The 13255-nt window shown below is 39.7% G+C and overlaps 1 protein-coding gene across 2 annotated transcripts in view; it reads right to left on the reverse strand.

Moving 5' to 3' along the window:
• Nucleotides 1–13255, reverse strand: part of CNTNAP5 (contactin associated protein family member 5) — a 1080786-nt gene that overhangs the window by 843768 nt on the left and 223763 nt on the right. For both annotated transcript variants that reach the window (XM_055397661.2, XM_088842198.1), the window contains exon 2: nucleotides 2486–2590. In XM_055397661.2, the coding sequence (XP_055253636.2) occupies nucleotides 2486–2590 (105 nt within the window). The remainder of the gene's footprint in view (nucleotides 1–2485; nucleotides 2591–13255) is intronic.

A 13255-nucleotide genomic window follows, 5' to 3' on the forward strand; every position in this document is an offset into this window, starting at 1 on the left:
TGTAAACAGGATAACGATAATATACTGAAGCAGAGACGTGTGTATTCTGTCAATATCTGTTCATAAGGGTGGGTGAGCTGACCTATTACCAGACTCACAGCTTCCCCAGAAACTCCTGAGAAGCTACCAAGGCCATCATGTCCTGTCACTGCACAACTGGGGGGGACTAAGATCAAATCTGGTTCAGGATGCCCTGCAGGAGAGCCTGTATTAAAATCTGCCAGATATCCTCAGGTGGTTTAGTGGATAAGAACCCACCCTCCAATGCAGGGGACTCGGGTTCTATCCCTGGTTTGGGAAGATTCCACATGCCTTGGAGCAGCTAAAGTCATGTGCCACAGCTACTGAGCCTGCATGTCCTAGAGCCCGTGCTCCGCAACAAGAGAAGCCACTACAATGAGAAGCCTGGGAACTGCAACTAGAGAAAGCCCTCATACAGCAGTGATGATCCAGTGCAGTCAAAGATAAATAAATAAATAAAACTTGCCATCCTGTGTTTCTTACTGAAATGATAAGTGAACCTCCCAGTCCCAGTCTCTCCCTACCCTGCAATGAAAAGGAACTTTTGAATGTGTGAGTCTGTTCTCTGTGTGCACATGAGGCTTTAAGGCAGGGATTACTGGTCCACTTTACAGATAAAAGAAACTGGGTTGACAGCAGGTAAGTGACTTGCAGTTGCTCACAGAACCTGTAAGCAAATACCATCTTCAGCATTTGAACTCTGGCAGATTAGTTCCCAAACCCTTTTTTTTCTTTCTAATACACCCCTCTTTAACCTGTGTTAATAAATCAATTTGCTAGTGTTGTGGTTAGGAACAAAACTGTGGATTCAGATGACTTAAATTGAAGTACATACATTTTCTTTTCTTAATCTCATGATTTTAGGCACCTTATGCAACTTCTCTGAGCCTCAGAAAACCTACATGAAGGTAAAAGGTAATAATGCTTACCTTACAGTATCTTTGTGGAGACTAAATACGGTAATATAGGTGAAATGTTTTATAAAATCTTTGGCACAGAGAGTTCATGAAAAGGCATTGTTAGCACAAAATTGTTATCAATATTTTCTTGTTGAGTCTTTGGTTGGCTATTCTTTTCCTTTTAGAATAACATTAAGAAACTCCTTTCTCAACAAACATAGAATTCACTGTTTTAAATTACTGAACCCATTATTCCCAGAATACTTGTGACATGTAGTATGAAACAAATGATAAATATACAAATAAAAATGATTAATCACACTCACTATGAATGGAGCTTCAAAACTAGAAATTAGGGACTTCCCCGGTGGTTTCTTTGCCAACTGGGCAGCCCTTAACAACACTAGTGGTCCAGTGGTTAAGAATTCACCTGCCAATTCAGGGGACACAGGTTCGATCCTTATTTGGGGAACTAAGATCTTACAGGCCACAGGACAACTGAGTCCGAGCTCCACAACTATTGAGCTCACATGTTCTAGATGCTTTGTTCCTCTACTAGAGAAGCCCACACACTGCAGTGAGAGAAAGTCTGCATGCTGCAATGAAGACCCAGCACAGTCAGAAAAAAAAATAAAATAAAGAAAAGTTGACCTCTTTAAAAACTCAGAAATTGATGTGCTAGCAAATTAAATCATTATTTGCTTTATAAAAACAATATCAATGTCATGACAATGAATTAGGACTCAACTCCCAAATATAAAGATGGATCAACATTGGAAAACTTACTAATGTGATTGACCTCATATATAAATGGGAAAATATAGTCAAGATCAATTAACATGAACTCTACTAGACCAGTGTACCTCTTAGAAAAAGACTTTAGTGAGTTCACTAGATGTGTAAACAAATAAATATCATCAGACATTTAGAGCTTTTGGAAATTAAAAAAATTCAACTACAGAACAATATATATATTGTAAATATGATTTAAATATATCTCTCTAGATATCCATTACCATATTTGTTAAAGGTATTTCATATAACATTAGTTAAAGGTGTCTGCTCTTCCTTTGCTCATATATTATAAGAATACACAGTCAACTTTTAACCATAGCTGTCTCTAGAGGGTCGCATTACATATTTTTGAATTTAAAAGCTTTCACTTAATCCTGTTTTATATTTTTAAAACTATAAACAGTTATTTTATTGGAAAAATTAAAACTACTGAAGAAAAAATCTTGATAGATTTCTTGCTATGATAAAATGATATAATAATAATATACTTGATATTTATGTTGATGCATGAAATATAAAAATAAACCAAATTAAAAAATTTTTTTCACAAAGGTCTTTTATGATAATCAAAGAAAAATAAGATGGATTTAGGGGAACAGTAACCAGTATACTTTGAATATTCATTATGTGCTGGAAAGCATGGTTTTATTCCATTTTAATCTCTCTCTACCCATTCTTCTCTTGAACACTTCTCTTGGACATGATTCCAGCACATTGAGAGGTCTGTGTGCTTATTCAGCACTTGCCTTTAGAGTTTGCCACCTACTCACCAACTCTTCGGTTGAGCTGAGCTGGGCTGTGTGTACCAGTGAGGTCTGAGGAACTGGAAAAAGCCATCGGAGAGAGCAAGGATGCTAATGGGTCATCACAGTTGTCTAGAACAAAAGAGGAGAGAGAGAAAAAAATTCATTAGCAGGAAGTATTTCATTAAGAGAGGACTCAAGGAATTAAACACCACTACTTATTAGCTACCTGCTCTGAACAAGGCTGGTACTCATTGTTTCCATGTGGCATTTAATTTCCTCCTCACAAAAACCTTGAAAAGACTAAGGTTAAATCTCTTTCACAGCTGGGGAAACGCAAGTTCAGACATGTTTTGTAGTTTGTCCCTGGTCGGAAATCTAAAAAATAGTGTGGCCAAAATTTTTGCCCAGATTTGTCTACTCAAAATCCAACTATCACTTCATTTCTTTAATTAGCCACTTGAGCAAAGCCTCAAGTTATGGCTAGTGAGCTTCTTTTATAAAGGGGAGACTATTTAAAATGTGGAACACTGTTTACTCTCACATCTTCAGTTTCTAAAGACTCTTGTAATAGTTCTATTTAGAGGGACACAATAATTGAGAATGTCTCACTCCCAGTTGCGTAAAAGTCTTTGGAAAATGAGTTACTAATTTTAATAATTCATATCTATTCTATGAAATAACAGAGAATAGCCCTCAATCTTGTACAATCTTGAATCTGACATTTCCTTCAATAGCTACCCTACCAGTCTTCCCTACATGTGGTAGATAGTCTTTCTAAGTCTTCTTTAATCCTGCTCAGATGGGGTCCATGGACAGAGATGTGGTCTTGACAATGTAGATATTCTCCTCTGATCGCCCTGACTATTCAATCCCATGTATAGGACTCCACTCTTCACCGGACATCTAAAGAGTTAGTTTTTAGGGGCTTCCCACTCCAGTACTCTTGCCTAGGAAATCCCATGGATGGAGCAGCCTGGTGGCCTGCAGTCCATGGGGTCGCTACGAGTTGGACATGACTGAGCGACTTCGCTTTCACTTTTCACTTTCACACATTGGAGAAGGAAATGGCAACCCACTCCAGTGTTCTTGCCTGGAGAATCCCAGGGACGGGGAGCCTGGTGGGCTGCCATCTATGGGGTAACACAGAGTTGGACACGACTGAAGTGACTTAGCAGCAGCAGCAGCAGCAGATGGTTCTAGAGGTAAAGAACCTGCCTGCCAATACAGGAGTTGTAAGAGACAGGGTTTGACTCCTGGGTCAGGAAGATCACCTAGAAGAAAAAATGGTAACCCACTCCAGTATTCTTGCCTGGAGATTCTGCGTGGACAGAGGAGCCTGATGTGCTAAAGTCCATGGCATGGCAAAGAGTTGGACATGACTGAAGTGACTTAGCACACAAAGAGTTTGCAATCATTCATTTATTTGCATTCACCAACAGGTAACATACTCTTTGCGGGATCTTAGCAAATAATCTGCCATGTAATAGGCTTTCAATAAAGGTTTATGCAAAGAATGAAATAAGTGAGTAAGGGAAGGAATGAAGAAAGGAAGGAATCAATCAATCAATCCACAGAACAGTACCAACACTCTTACCACTTTTTTGTACAATTGATCTTAAATAACACTGCAAAATGAATCCATGAAATCTAGATATACATCAGTCAAAACAAGTTTGAAACATGTTATTCAGTTTGAAGGTCAAGTTCATGGTATCAAAGCCTCTCAGGAAGAGCTGAGATGACATTTTTAAAAGGAAATGTACATATGATGATGAGGTTGCTTGTTTACCTAGCAAATTCTTAGAGAGCAGTATTTCATCTAATTGCATGAAAATTAATGAGAAACATAAGGATTGAATTTTTATTTGTTCAATGTGTTAAAAAAAATCAACTGGCAAATTATATTTTAAGATTTTCCCAAACACAAATGTTTGAAAAATATTTTGAGGTATTTGACAAACACAAAATAGAGCCAGAATCTAACTGAAGAGTAATAACACAAAATCAGAGCTAAGAGCACCTCTGTAGTTATGGTCATTCTGCAAACAGAAAGCAGAACTCAGGGCCACCTTACTGCAGGCTAAGATGCAGGTGAGGGGGATGCATGCACCCCTCCAACACACTTGTCTGGAAACAATGAATCTGCTACTCTATTTAATGTTAAAAAACAGTTTGAACATAATGGAAATATTCCATTTGCTTATTCTGGTTTTATCATCATGAAACCAACGAATGCCAAAGTTTGAGCCCAACTGAACCTGAGCCCCAGAGGAATATACCATACACATACACACACACACACACATGAAATTCCACAAAGCATTTCTCTTTGCAGCTATGCTATGAACCCCACCCACAACAGTAGTTACAGCTACCCTCTAATTTCAAATAACATCCCTCCACTCCATCTGGACATGACTGAGTGGCTAACACACACATAACCCTTCCAAATAACTCACAACCCTTCTAACATCCACTTCTGAAGCAAATTGAAGAACTTTCCAAAGCCAAGAGCCATATTTATTAGGGCTTCCCTGGTGGCTCAGACAGTAAAGAATCTGCCTCCACTGCAGGATATCTGGGTTTGATCCCTGGGTTGGGAATGTCCGCTGGAAAAGAGAATGGCTACACACTCTAGTATTCTTGCCTGGAGAATTCCATGGATGGGGAGCCTAGAGAGTCTAGTCCATGAGACTCTGATGCTGGGAAGGATTGAGGGCATAAGGAGAAGGTGGTGACAGAGTCTGAGATGGTTGGATAGTGTCATTGACTCAATGGACATGAGTTTGAGAAAACTTTGGATAGTAGTGAAGGACAGGGAAGCCTAGTGTGCTGCATTCCACGTGGTCACAAAGAGTCAGACATGACATGGCAATTGAACAACAACTTTTTATTCTAGTTTTTATGCATTTCTTAAACATATAACATGTGTAAAACACTGTTACCATTTTTTTCAATATTTTTAAGTTGATGGATAGTGGATTTACAATGTTGTGCTAATTCCTGCTGTACAGAAAATGATTCAGTTGTACATATGCATATATGTTATTTTTTATATTCTTTTCCATTATAGTTTACTATACAGTAGGATCTTGCTGTTCAGTTCAGTTCAGTTCAGTCGCTCAGTCGTGTCTGACTCTTTGCGACCCCATGAATCACAGCACGCCAGGCCTCCCTGTCCATCACCAACTCCCAGAGTTCACTCAAACTCATGTCCATCGAGTTGGTGATGCCATCCAGCCATCTCATTCTCTGTCGTCCCCATCTCCTCCTGCCCCCAATCCTGCTAACATTTTTATTAGATCTTTTATGGGTTTTTTTTCATGTGTCACTGATGACATTTTTTAGTACTGTGCTTCCACTTTTTCCCTAAGTGAAGTGACCTAATCTACGCTGAAGTGATCTAATCATTTCAATGTAATTCAGCCCAATAAATATTTATAGAGTCCCATATTATGCTTGACCTTAAATAGGCATTGGGGATACATTTGAGTAAAACTGAATCTCAGACTTCAAGAAAGCTCAGAGACTGCTTAGAAACATGAGGACATAAACAAATTCAATAAATGGATGAGACAGTTGAGGAGAATTTCATCAACATTATAGCCAAGTCAGTTTCATGGGTACCTAATGGCTCAAATATCCAGGTGAGTGGTCTTTCTCATCTTCTCCACTCCTGTGCAGTGAGTGCCCTTTTCCACCAGGTCGTGGGAGAAGCATTCATTCCCACTGGCCTCCTGACACCAGTGACTATTTCTCCATGGCCCAGTTCCTTTCCTGAAATGTACCTTTCTTGTATCTCCATTTGTGGGGGTCAGTGCTTCCACTTTGGGAATTAGTAAACACGCTGGAAACAATCTCTGTTAATAGAAAGGTCCAGAGGAGATTCATCAAGACATCTTTTCTCATGGACCCAGGACATCCCAGTGGCTTTTAGAGAACAAGACTGAGCTATTTATCTCCTATCTCTGAAAGTGATAAGAATGGGAAAGTTTCCAATCAGAAAGGAAGAAACACCTTCTCTCTCAAGCCAATAAGTACTTCACTTTATCTTCTTTATATCAAATGAACAGACTTGACAACTCACCTAAACTGAGAATAGACCAAGACTCAAATTGGTAATCAAATTACCCCTTGTCATTAGGAATTAAGAATTTTTTAATATAAGCATTCTCAATTCAGCAATGTGCATTATTTTTAGACCTGTCCTAAATAGAGGAAGGATTTCCTCATTGGTTCAAATGGTAAAGAATCTGCCTGCAGTGCATGAGACCCAGGTTCAATTCCTGGGTCAGGAAGATCCCCGGAGAAGGGAATGGCAACCCACTCTAGCATTCTTGCTTGGAGAATTCCATTAACAGAGGAGAGTGGTGACAGGTTACAGTCCATGGGGTCTCAAAGAGTCAGACACTACTGAAAGACTAACACACACACAAACACAAACAGGATAAACAATACAGCATAAATGAGGATAGCACAGTTGACACTCAAATAACATGGGTTTGAATAGTATGGGTCCACTTAAATCAGATTCTCTTTAGAGAGAAATATACATGCCCAAAATTCTCCAAGCCAGGCTTCAGCAATATGTGAACCGTGAACTTCTAGATGTTCAAGCAGGTTTTAGAAAAGGCAGAGGAACCAGAGATCAAATTGCCAGCATCCGCTGGATCATGGAGAAAGCAAGAGAGTTCCAGAAAAAAATCTATTTCTGCTTCATTGACTATGCCAAAGCCTTTGACTGTGTGGATCACCATAAACTGTGGAACATTCTGAAAGAGATGGGAATCCCAGACCACCTGACCTGCCTCTCGAGAAACCTGTATGCAGGTCAGGAAGCAACAGTTAGAACTGGACATGGAACAACAGACTGGTTCCAAATAGGAAAAGGAGTACGTCAAGGTTGTATATTGTCACCCTGCTTATTTAACTTCTATGCAGAGTACATCATGAGGAACGCTGGGCTGGAAGAAGCACAAGCTGGAATCAAGATTGCCGGGAGAAATACCATAACCTCAGATATGCAGATGACACCACCCTTATGGCAGAAAGTGAAGAGGAACTCAAAGGCCTCTTGATGAAAGTGAAAGAGGAGAGTGAAAAGGTTGGCTTGAAGCTCAACATTCAGAAAAAAAAGATCATGGCATCTGGTCCCATCACTTCATGGGAAATAGATGGAAAAACAGTGGAAACAGTGTCTGACTTTATATTTTTGGGCTCCAAAATCACTGCAGATGCTTTCAGCCATGAAATTAAAAGATGCTTGCTCCTTGGAAGGAAAGTTATGACCAACCTAGATAGCATATTAAAAAGCAGAGACATTACTTTGCCAACCAAGCTCCGTCTAGTCAAGGCTATGGTTTTTCCCGTGGTCATGTATGTATGTGAGAGTTGGACTGTGAAGAAAGCTGATCCCTGAAGAATTGATGCTTTTGAACTGTGGTGCTGGAGAAGACTCTTGAGAGTCCCTTGGACTGCAACCAGTCCGTTCTAAAGGAGATCAATCCTGGGTGTTCATTGGAAGGACTTATGCTAAAGCTGAAGATCCAATACTTTGGCCACCTCATGCGACGAGTTGACTCACTGGAAAATAGTCTGATGCTAGGAGGGATTGGGGGTGGGAGGAGACGGGGATGACAGAGAATGAGATGGCTGGATGGCATCACCGACTCGATGGACATGAGTTTGAGTGAACTCCGGGAGTTGGTGATGGACAGGGAGGCCTGGCGTGCTGTGGTTCATGGTGTTGCAAAGAGTCAGACATGACTGAGCGACTGAATTGAACTGAACTGAACTGATACTTTTTTAAATCTTTTTTTGAGTTTTAAAATTTAATATATATTTTCTAAAAAACTAATTATTTTTTATTGGAGTGTAGCTGACTCACAATGTTGTTCTAATTTCAGACATGCACCAAAGTGATTCAGTTATACATACACATGTACCATTTTCCAAATTCTTTTCCCATTTAGATTAATAGAGGGTTTTTTTTCCCAATAAATATGAAGTACAGTGCTACAAGTCCATGGTTGGTTGAAAACACAGATGCAGAATTTGATTTTCCCAATGTTTTGGGGGTACTCATCCTTTAGCCCACATTGTTCAAGAGTGAACTGTAATTAATTTTTTTTAAATTCCACCTTTGGGACCACTTGGGATCGTGGACAGTGTCAGGATGACTAAGATTGAAAGCTTCCCATTCTAGACTGGTTTATTCTTTTGTCTTGGTGACTCCAGAAAATATATTCTAATTCAATAAGCCCACAAAATAGACTCATCTCTGCCACAGCTAGCCACAGAATCAATTTACAGATGGAATGAGAAGAGATGGAGAAAGTTCCCTTTAAAAGATAAAGCACAGAATAAGCCCAGGAAACAGTATATTAATTGTGTGTAATATCTGCTTGCAATCCAGAGCAACCATTTTCAACAATTTTATCCCTGGGAATCTCGTATCTATGTTAGAAAACCTGCACAAGAATTGATGTCATCAAAAGCTTTTTGCACTAAAGGTTTGTGGTCAACCTGATGAGAAGAAGGAAAGGAAGTGGAAGGGAGAGAAGGGTTGAAAACAGCATTGCACCAGGCAGTCCTTCCCTTCTGAGGATTGGCAGCCTGCCTGAGACTGGGCCGATCGCAGTAAACACATGGCAGGCAAGAAAGACACAAAGCACCATCTGTTTCACCATCCCTTCAGGCTTTAAATAAGCAGACCCATGTTGTTGAATTTCAGGCACCACGCATGTCTCAGCCTTCTGACAGTGTGTTTGCATGCTAAATCCATCAGTCGGTACTTCCGAAAGTGTGGTGGATGTTTATCTGTATTTACAGGAAGAGAGAGGAAAGGGTGAAGAAATTTGAGGAAGGAGAGAGATATTTGAAATGTAGGAAAAACATAAGGCGGGACTAAAAGTCAGGTTTCCTGTGGAACACGGAAACTGAGAGACACCATGACTAGTTTTCTAGAAACGAACCGTGCTTCACAGATCCATTGGCATAGTAGAATATTTTCAAAATATTCCCTGAAAAAGACCATTCAAAGATGTGCTGCAAAAATCAGGGGAAATTAAAACCCTAGTTAAAATGCAAACTTCTATTCACATTTTTGGAGCCTCTCTGGTGGCTCAGCAGTAAAAATCTGCTCAGCAATGCATTAGACACGGGTTCAACCCCTGGGTCAGGAAGATCCCTTGGAGAAGGAAATGACAATCTACTCCAGTATTCTTGCCTGGGAAAACCCATGGACAGAGGAGCCTGAAGGGCTTCAGTCCATGGAGTAACAAAAGAGTCAGATACAGTTTAGCGATGGAACACCAACAATTCACATTTCTATTCTCCATTTTTCTTCAACAGATAACTTTATGGTTGTCTTGTTTTCTTTTACACCATGAAGGCCACCTTGAAATGCATCTCAAGCCTAGGCAGATAAAAATCCGTAAATATAAATGTGACCATTCGTATTATAATATTCAGCTCTTCCCATCAATGGGTGTTGGATACTCCTAGTTCTATTTGCAAATGATGTAGCCCTACATTCACAGACTGAGATGATGTTAAAACCAGAAGAACCTCTGAAAATAAGGAATTCAAGCCCTTCAATTACAAATGAGGACCTCAGGGTGTAGGAGATGACAGGTCTGCTTAGGACTGGTCAATTAATTAACGGACTGGCCTGCGTAGAAATTCAGGTTTCCTCAATCCCAGATGGTGACCACTAGGTCAGAATTATGCCACCTGTGCATAAGTCTGGTAACCATTAGTTATATCATTCTTCGTAGCATTTGTTTTAACAAATGATTTATTTTCTGCTAAAGGAAGCGTATAGTTTCATTTCCTGGATAAAAGAAAAACTTGAAGAATAGTGTATAATTTTCATAAGAATTTGCATTTCTCTCATTTATTCTTGCCTTCTTTACTTCTTTGACACTCCACCAAAAAAGTGGAGGAAAGCCTACAAAGGGTGAACAAGTGAAAGAAATGTATCTGTTTCCTTATTAACATTTGTAGGGATATTCATGGGAAGCATTTTCTTTGATATTTTTAATCAGAAGAAGTGGGGATAGTTTTTCCCTCAATATACATGTATGTGTAACTATTAAAGGTCTTCTTTGACATTATTTAAAAGGTAAAGGCACAAAAGAGAATTCTGAATAAATATGATATATACACAGCTTCTGAGAAATTATCATTGACTCTTTAAGATGGTTCTACTTTAAGTAACGTTTTTGTTTGCCAATGTATATTTTTGTTCATTATTATTAAAATACCAATAGAGTTACAGATGGTAAGTTAAATTGTGAGCATCGCCTTGATTACCAGAGTAAATTTTCTATATATGGGGATTTGGAGCCTAAGGGATTCACTGTATTTATAGGTGAGATAAAATTCCTCTTAGCATTACGCACTTAATAGCCCACTTTGTTTAAAAGACATAAAGCAGGCGTTTTGTGTAGTGCCTACAATGAGTCTTAGAAGTGTCAATTCATGCTTTTAGCTTCATTTGTTTTCTTACCTTGTTACCTATAATTTCACTTAGCAAACAACAAAAATAAATGCTATAATATTACTCTTGACACTGATCCTATCCCCATTTTCCACAGTGAAATCCTAAAAGATAAATCACTCTAAAATGTGCAGACCAAGAAACATGGCTCTCTGAAATGAATCATGAAAGGAAGGTCAAAACTTCTCTATCCTGACATCCATCTCCACCATAATGCAGTGCTACTTGCCTTTTGATTATCTGCTGGATACACATGGTTGTGCTCTTTACCGTGGGAGGACAGAATTAAGTCAAGGACATAGACCCTAAGTTCAAGAAGCCAAGCATGTACTTTGGGTTGAAAGACAATCCATTAATTTGTATAAAGCTCCTAATGTGTATGATCAGTTACATGTAGGAGACCTTTTGCTTGGGATCTAGTAATCCTGGGTCCTCTTTTCCCTTCACTGTGAATTGCTCTTATTTTTATCTTTATGTGTTTAAGATTCCTCCACAGAAAACGGAGGAGGTAACTGTTTATTTGTTCAATCAACAGAATTTAACAGGGCACATTCTAGGTGTTAGAGTTTCTGTCAGGCTTTCAAGATTGCAAAAGCAATTTTAACCAATTTCTCTACCATAGTAGTGATGGACACACTCCTCACTGCTTCACAGTCATGACTGGTAATGGATAGGGTTGTAGACAGGGCATCACAGAGGGGTCTGGTCCTGTCCAGGGATTAACAAGATGGCTCTGGAATTTTTTCTTGGCTTTAAAAATAATTTTATTCAAGATTTTAGGAAAGACTTGGTTTAGAGGTACTGATCTTCACTTATAAGTTGCTTGCTAGGAATTTATCATAATCAAACCCACTAAGACAGTAACGGTACTTTGGCCACCTGATGCAAAGAGCCAACTCATTTGGAAAAAACCCAGATGCTGGGGAAAACTGAAAGCAGGAGGAGAAGGGGACAACAGAGGATGAGACGACTGGATGGCCTCAATGCCTCAATGGACATGGGTTTTGAGCAAACTCTGGGAAATGGTGAAGGACAGGGAAGCCTGGTGTACTGCAGTTCATGGGGTCACAAAGAGTCAGACACAATTGAGTGACTGAACAACAACAAGACAAGAACAAGGCAGCATAAGTAGCCATAATTCTGTCCTGCATCTGGGGCAGCCCCCCTTTCTAGGTGGCCAGCAGTCACTCTGATACAGCCAGGGGTAGGCCTCATTCATTCTGGATGGGTCAGCAACATACTAGTTTCTCTGTTCTTTTCAAACTCCACTCAGTGTCCAAACTGAACATGACTGAAGTCTGTGTGACTCTGTACACATTGTCTGTCTGAACATTGCTTCCCATCCCTAAAATGATGGCAGAAATGCATCAAAGACTGTCAAGGGCCAGTCTCCCAGTTGATTATCTTGTGTGAGTTTAGCTTTTTCCTCCTTGTTTTTGTTTTTTTTTTTTAAGAACACCTGTACAGGAGCATCCCATAATTAGCCCAAACACAATGGCTCCAAAATATACTTGCCCAACGGTAAGTTCATCTCTAGCATTTTTCTAGCAGAAATAGAGTCCAGTTGTATAGAACAAGCTTACAGTTAACAAACAGGAAAGACAGAGTGGGAAGAACTGAGAAATTGGGACTGACATTAATATACTACTGTATTTAAAATGGGCTTCCATTGTGGCTCAGCTGGTAAAGAATCCACCTGCAAAGCGGCAGACCTGGGTTCGATCCCTGGGTTGAGAAGATCCCCTGGAGAAGGGAAAGGCTACCCTCTCAGTATTCTGGCCTGAACAATTCCATGGACTCTATGTGTATTGATGATAGTGAAAGAGGAGAGTGAAAAGGTTGGCTTGAAGCTCAACATTCAGAAAACTAAGATCATGGTATCTGGTCCCATCACTTCACAGCAAACAGATGAGGAAACAATGGAAACAGTGTCAGACTTTATTTTTTTGGGCTCCAAAATCACTGCAGATGCTGATTGCAGCCATGAAATTAAAAGACACTTGCTCCTTGGAAGAAAAGTTATGACCAACCTAGACAGCATATTAAAAAGCAGAGACATTACTTTGCCAACAAAGGTCCATCTACTCAAGGCTATGGTTTTTCCCGTGGTCATGTATGGATGTGAGAGTTCAACTATAAAGAAAGCTGAGTGCTGAAGAAATGACACTTTTGAAGTGTGGTGTTGGAGAAGACTCTTGAGAGTCCCTTGGACTTCAGGGAGATCCAACCAGTCCATCCTAAAGGAGATCAGTCCTCGGTGTTCATTGGAAGAACTGATGTTGAAGCTAAAA

This window comes from Moschus berezovskii, chromosome 2 (genome assembly GCF_049115385.1).
Source record: "Moschus berezovskii isolate FMDL1 chromosome 2, NW_MosBer_1.0, whole genome shotgun sequence".
Taxonomy (NCBI): Eukaryota; Metazoa; Chordata; class Mammalia; order Artiodactyla; family Moschidae; genus Moschus; species Moschus berezovskii.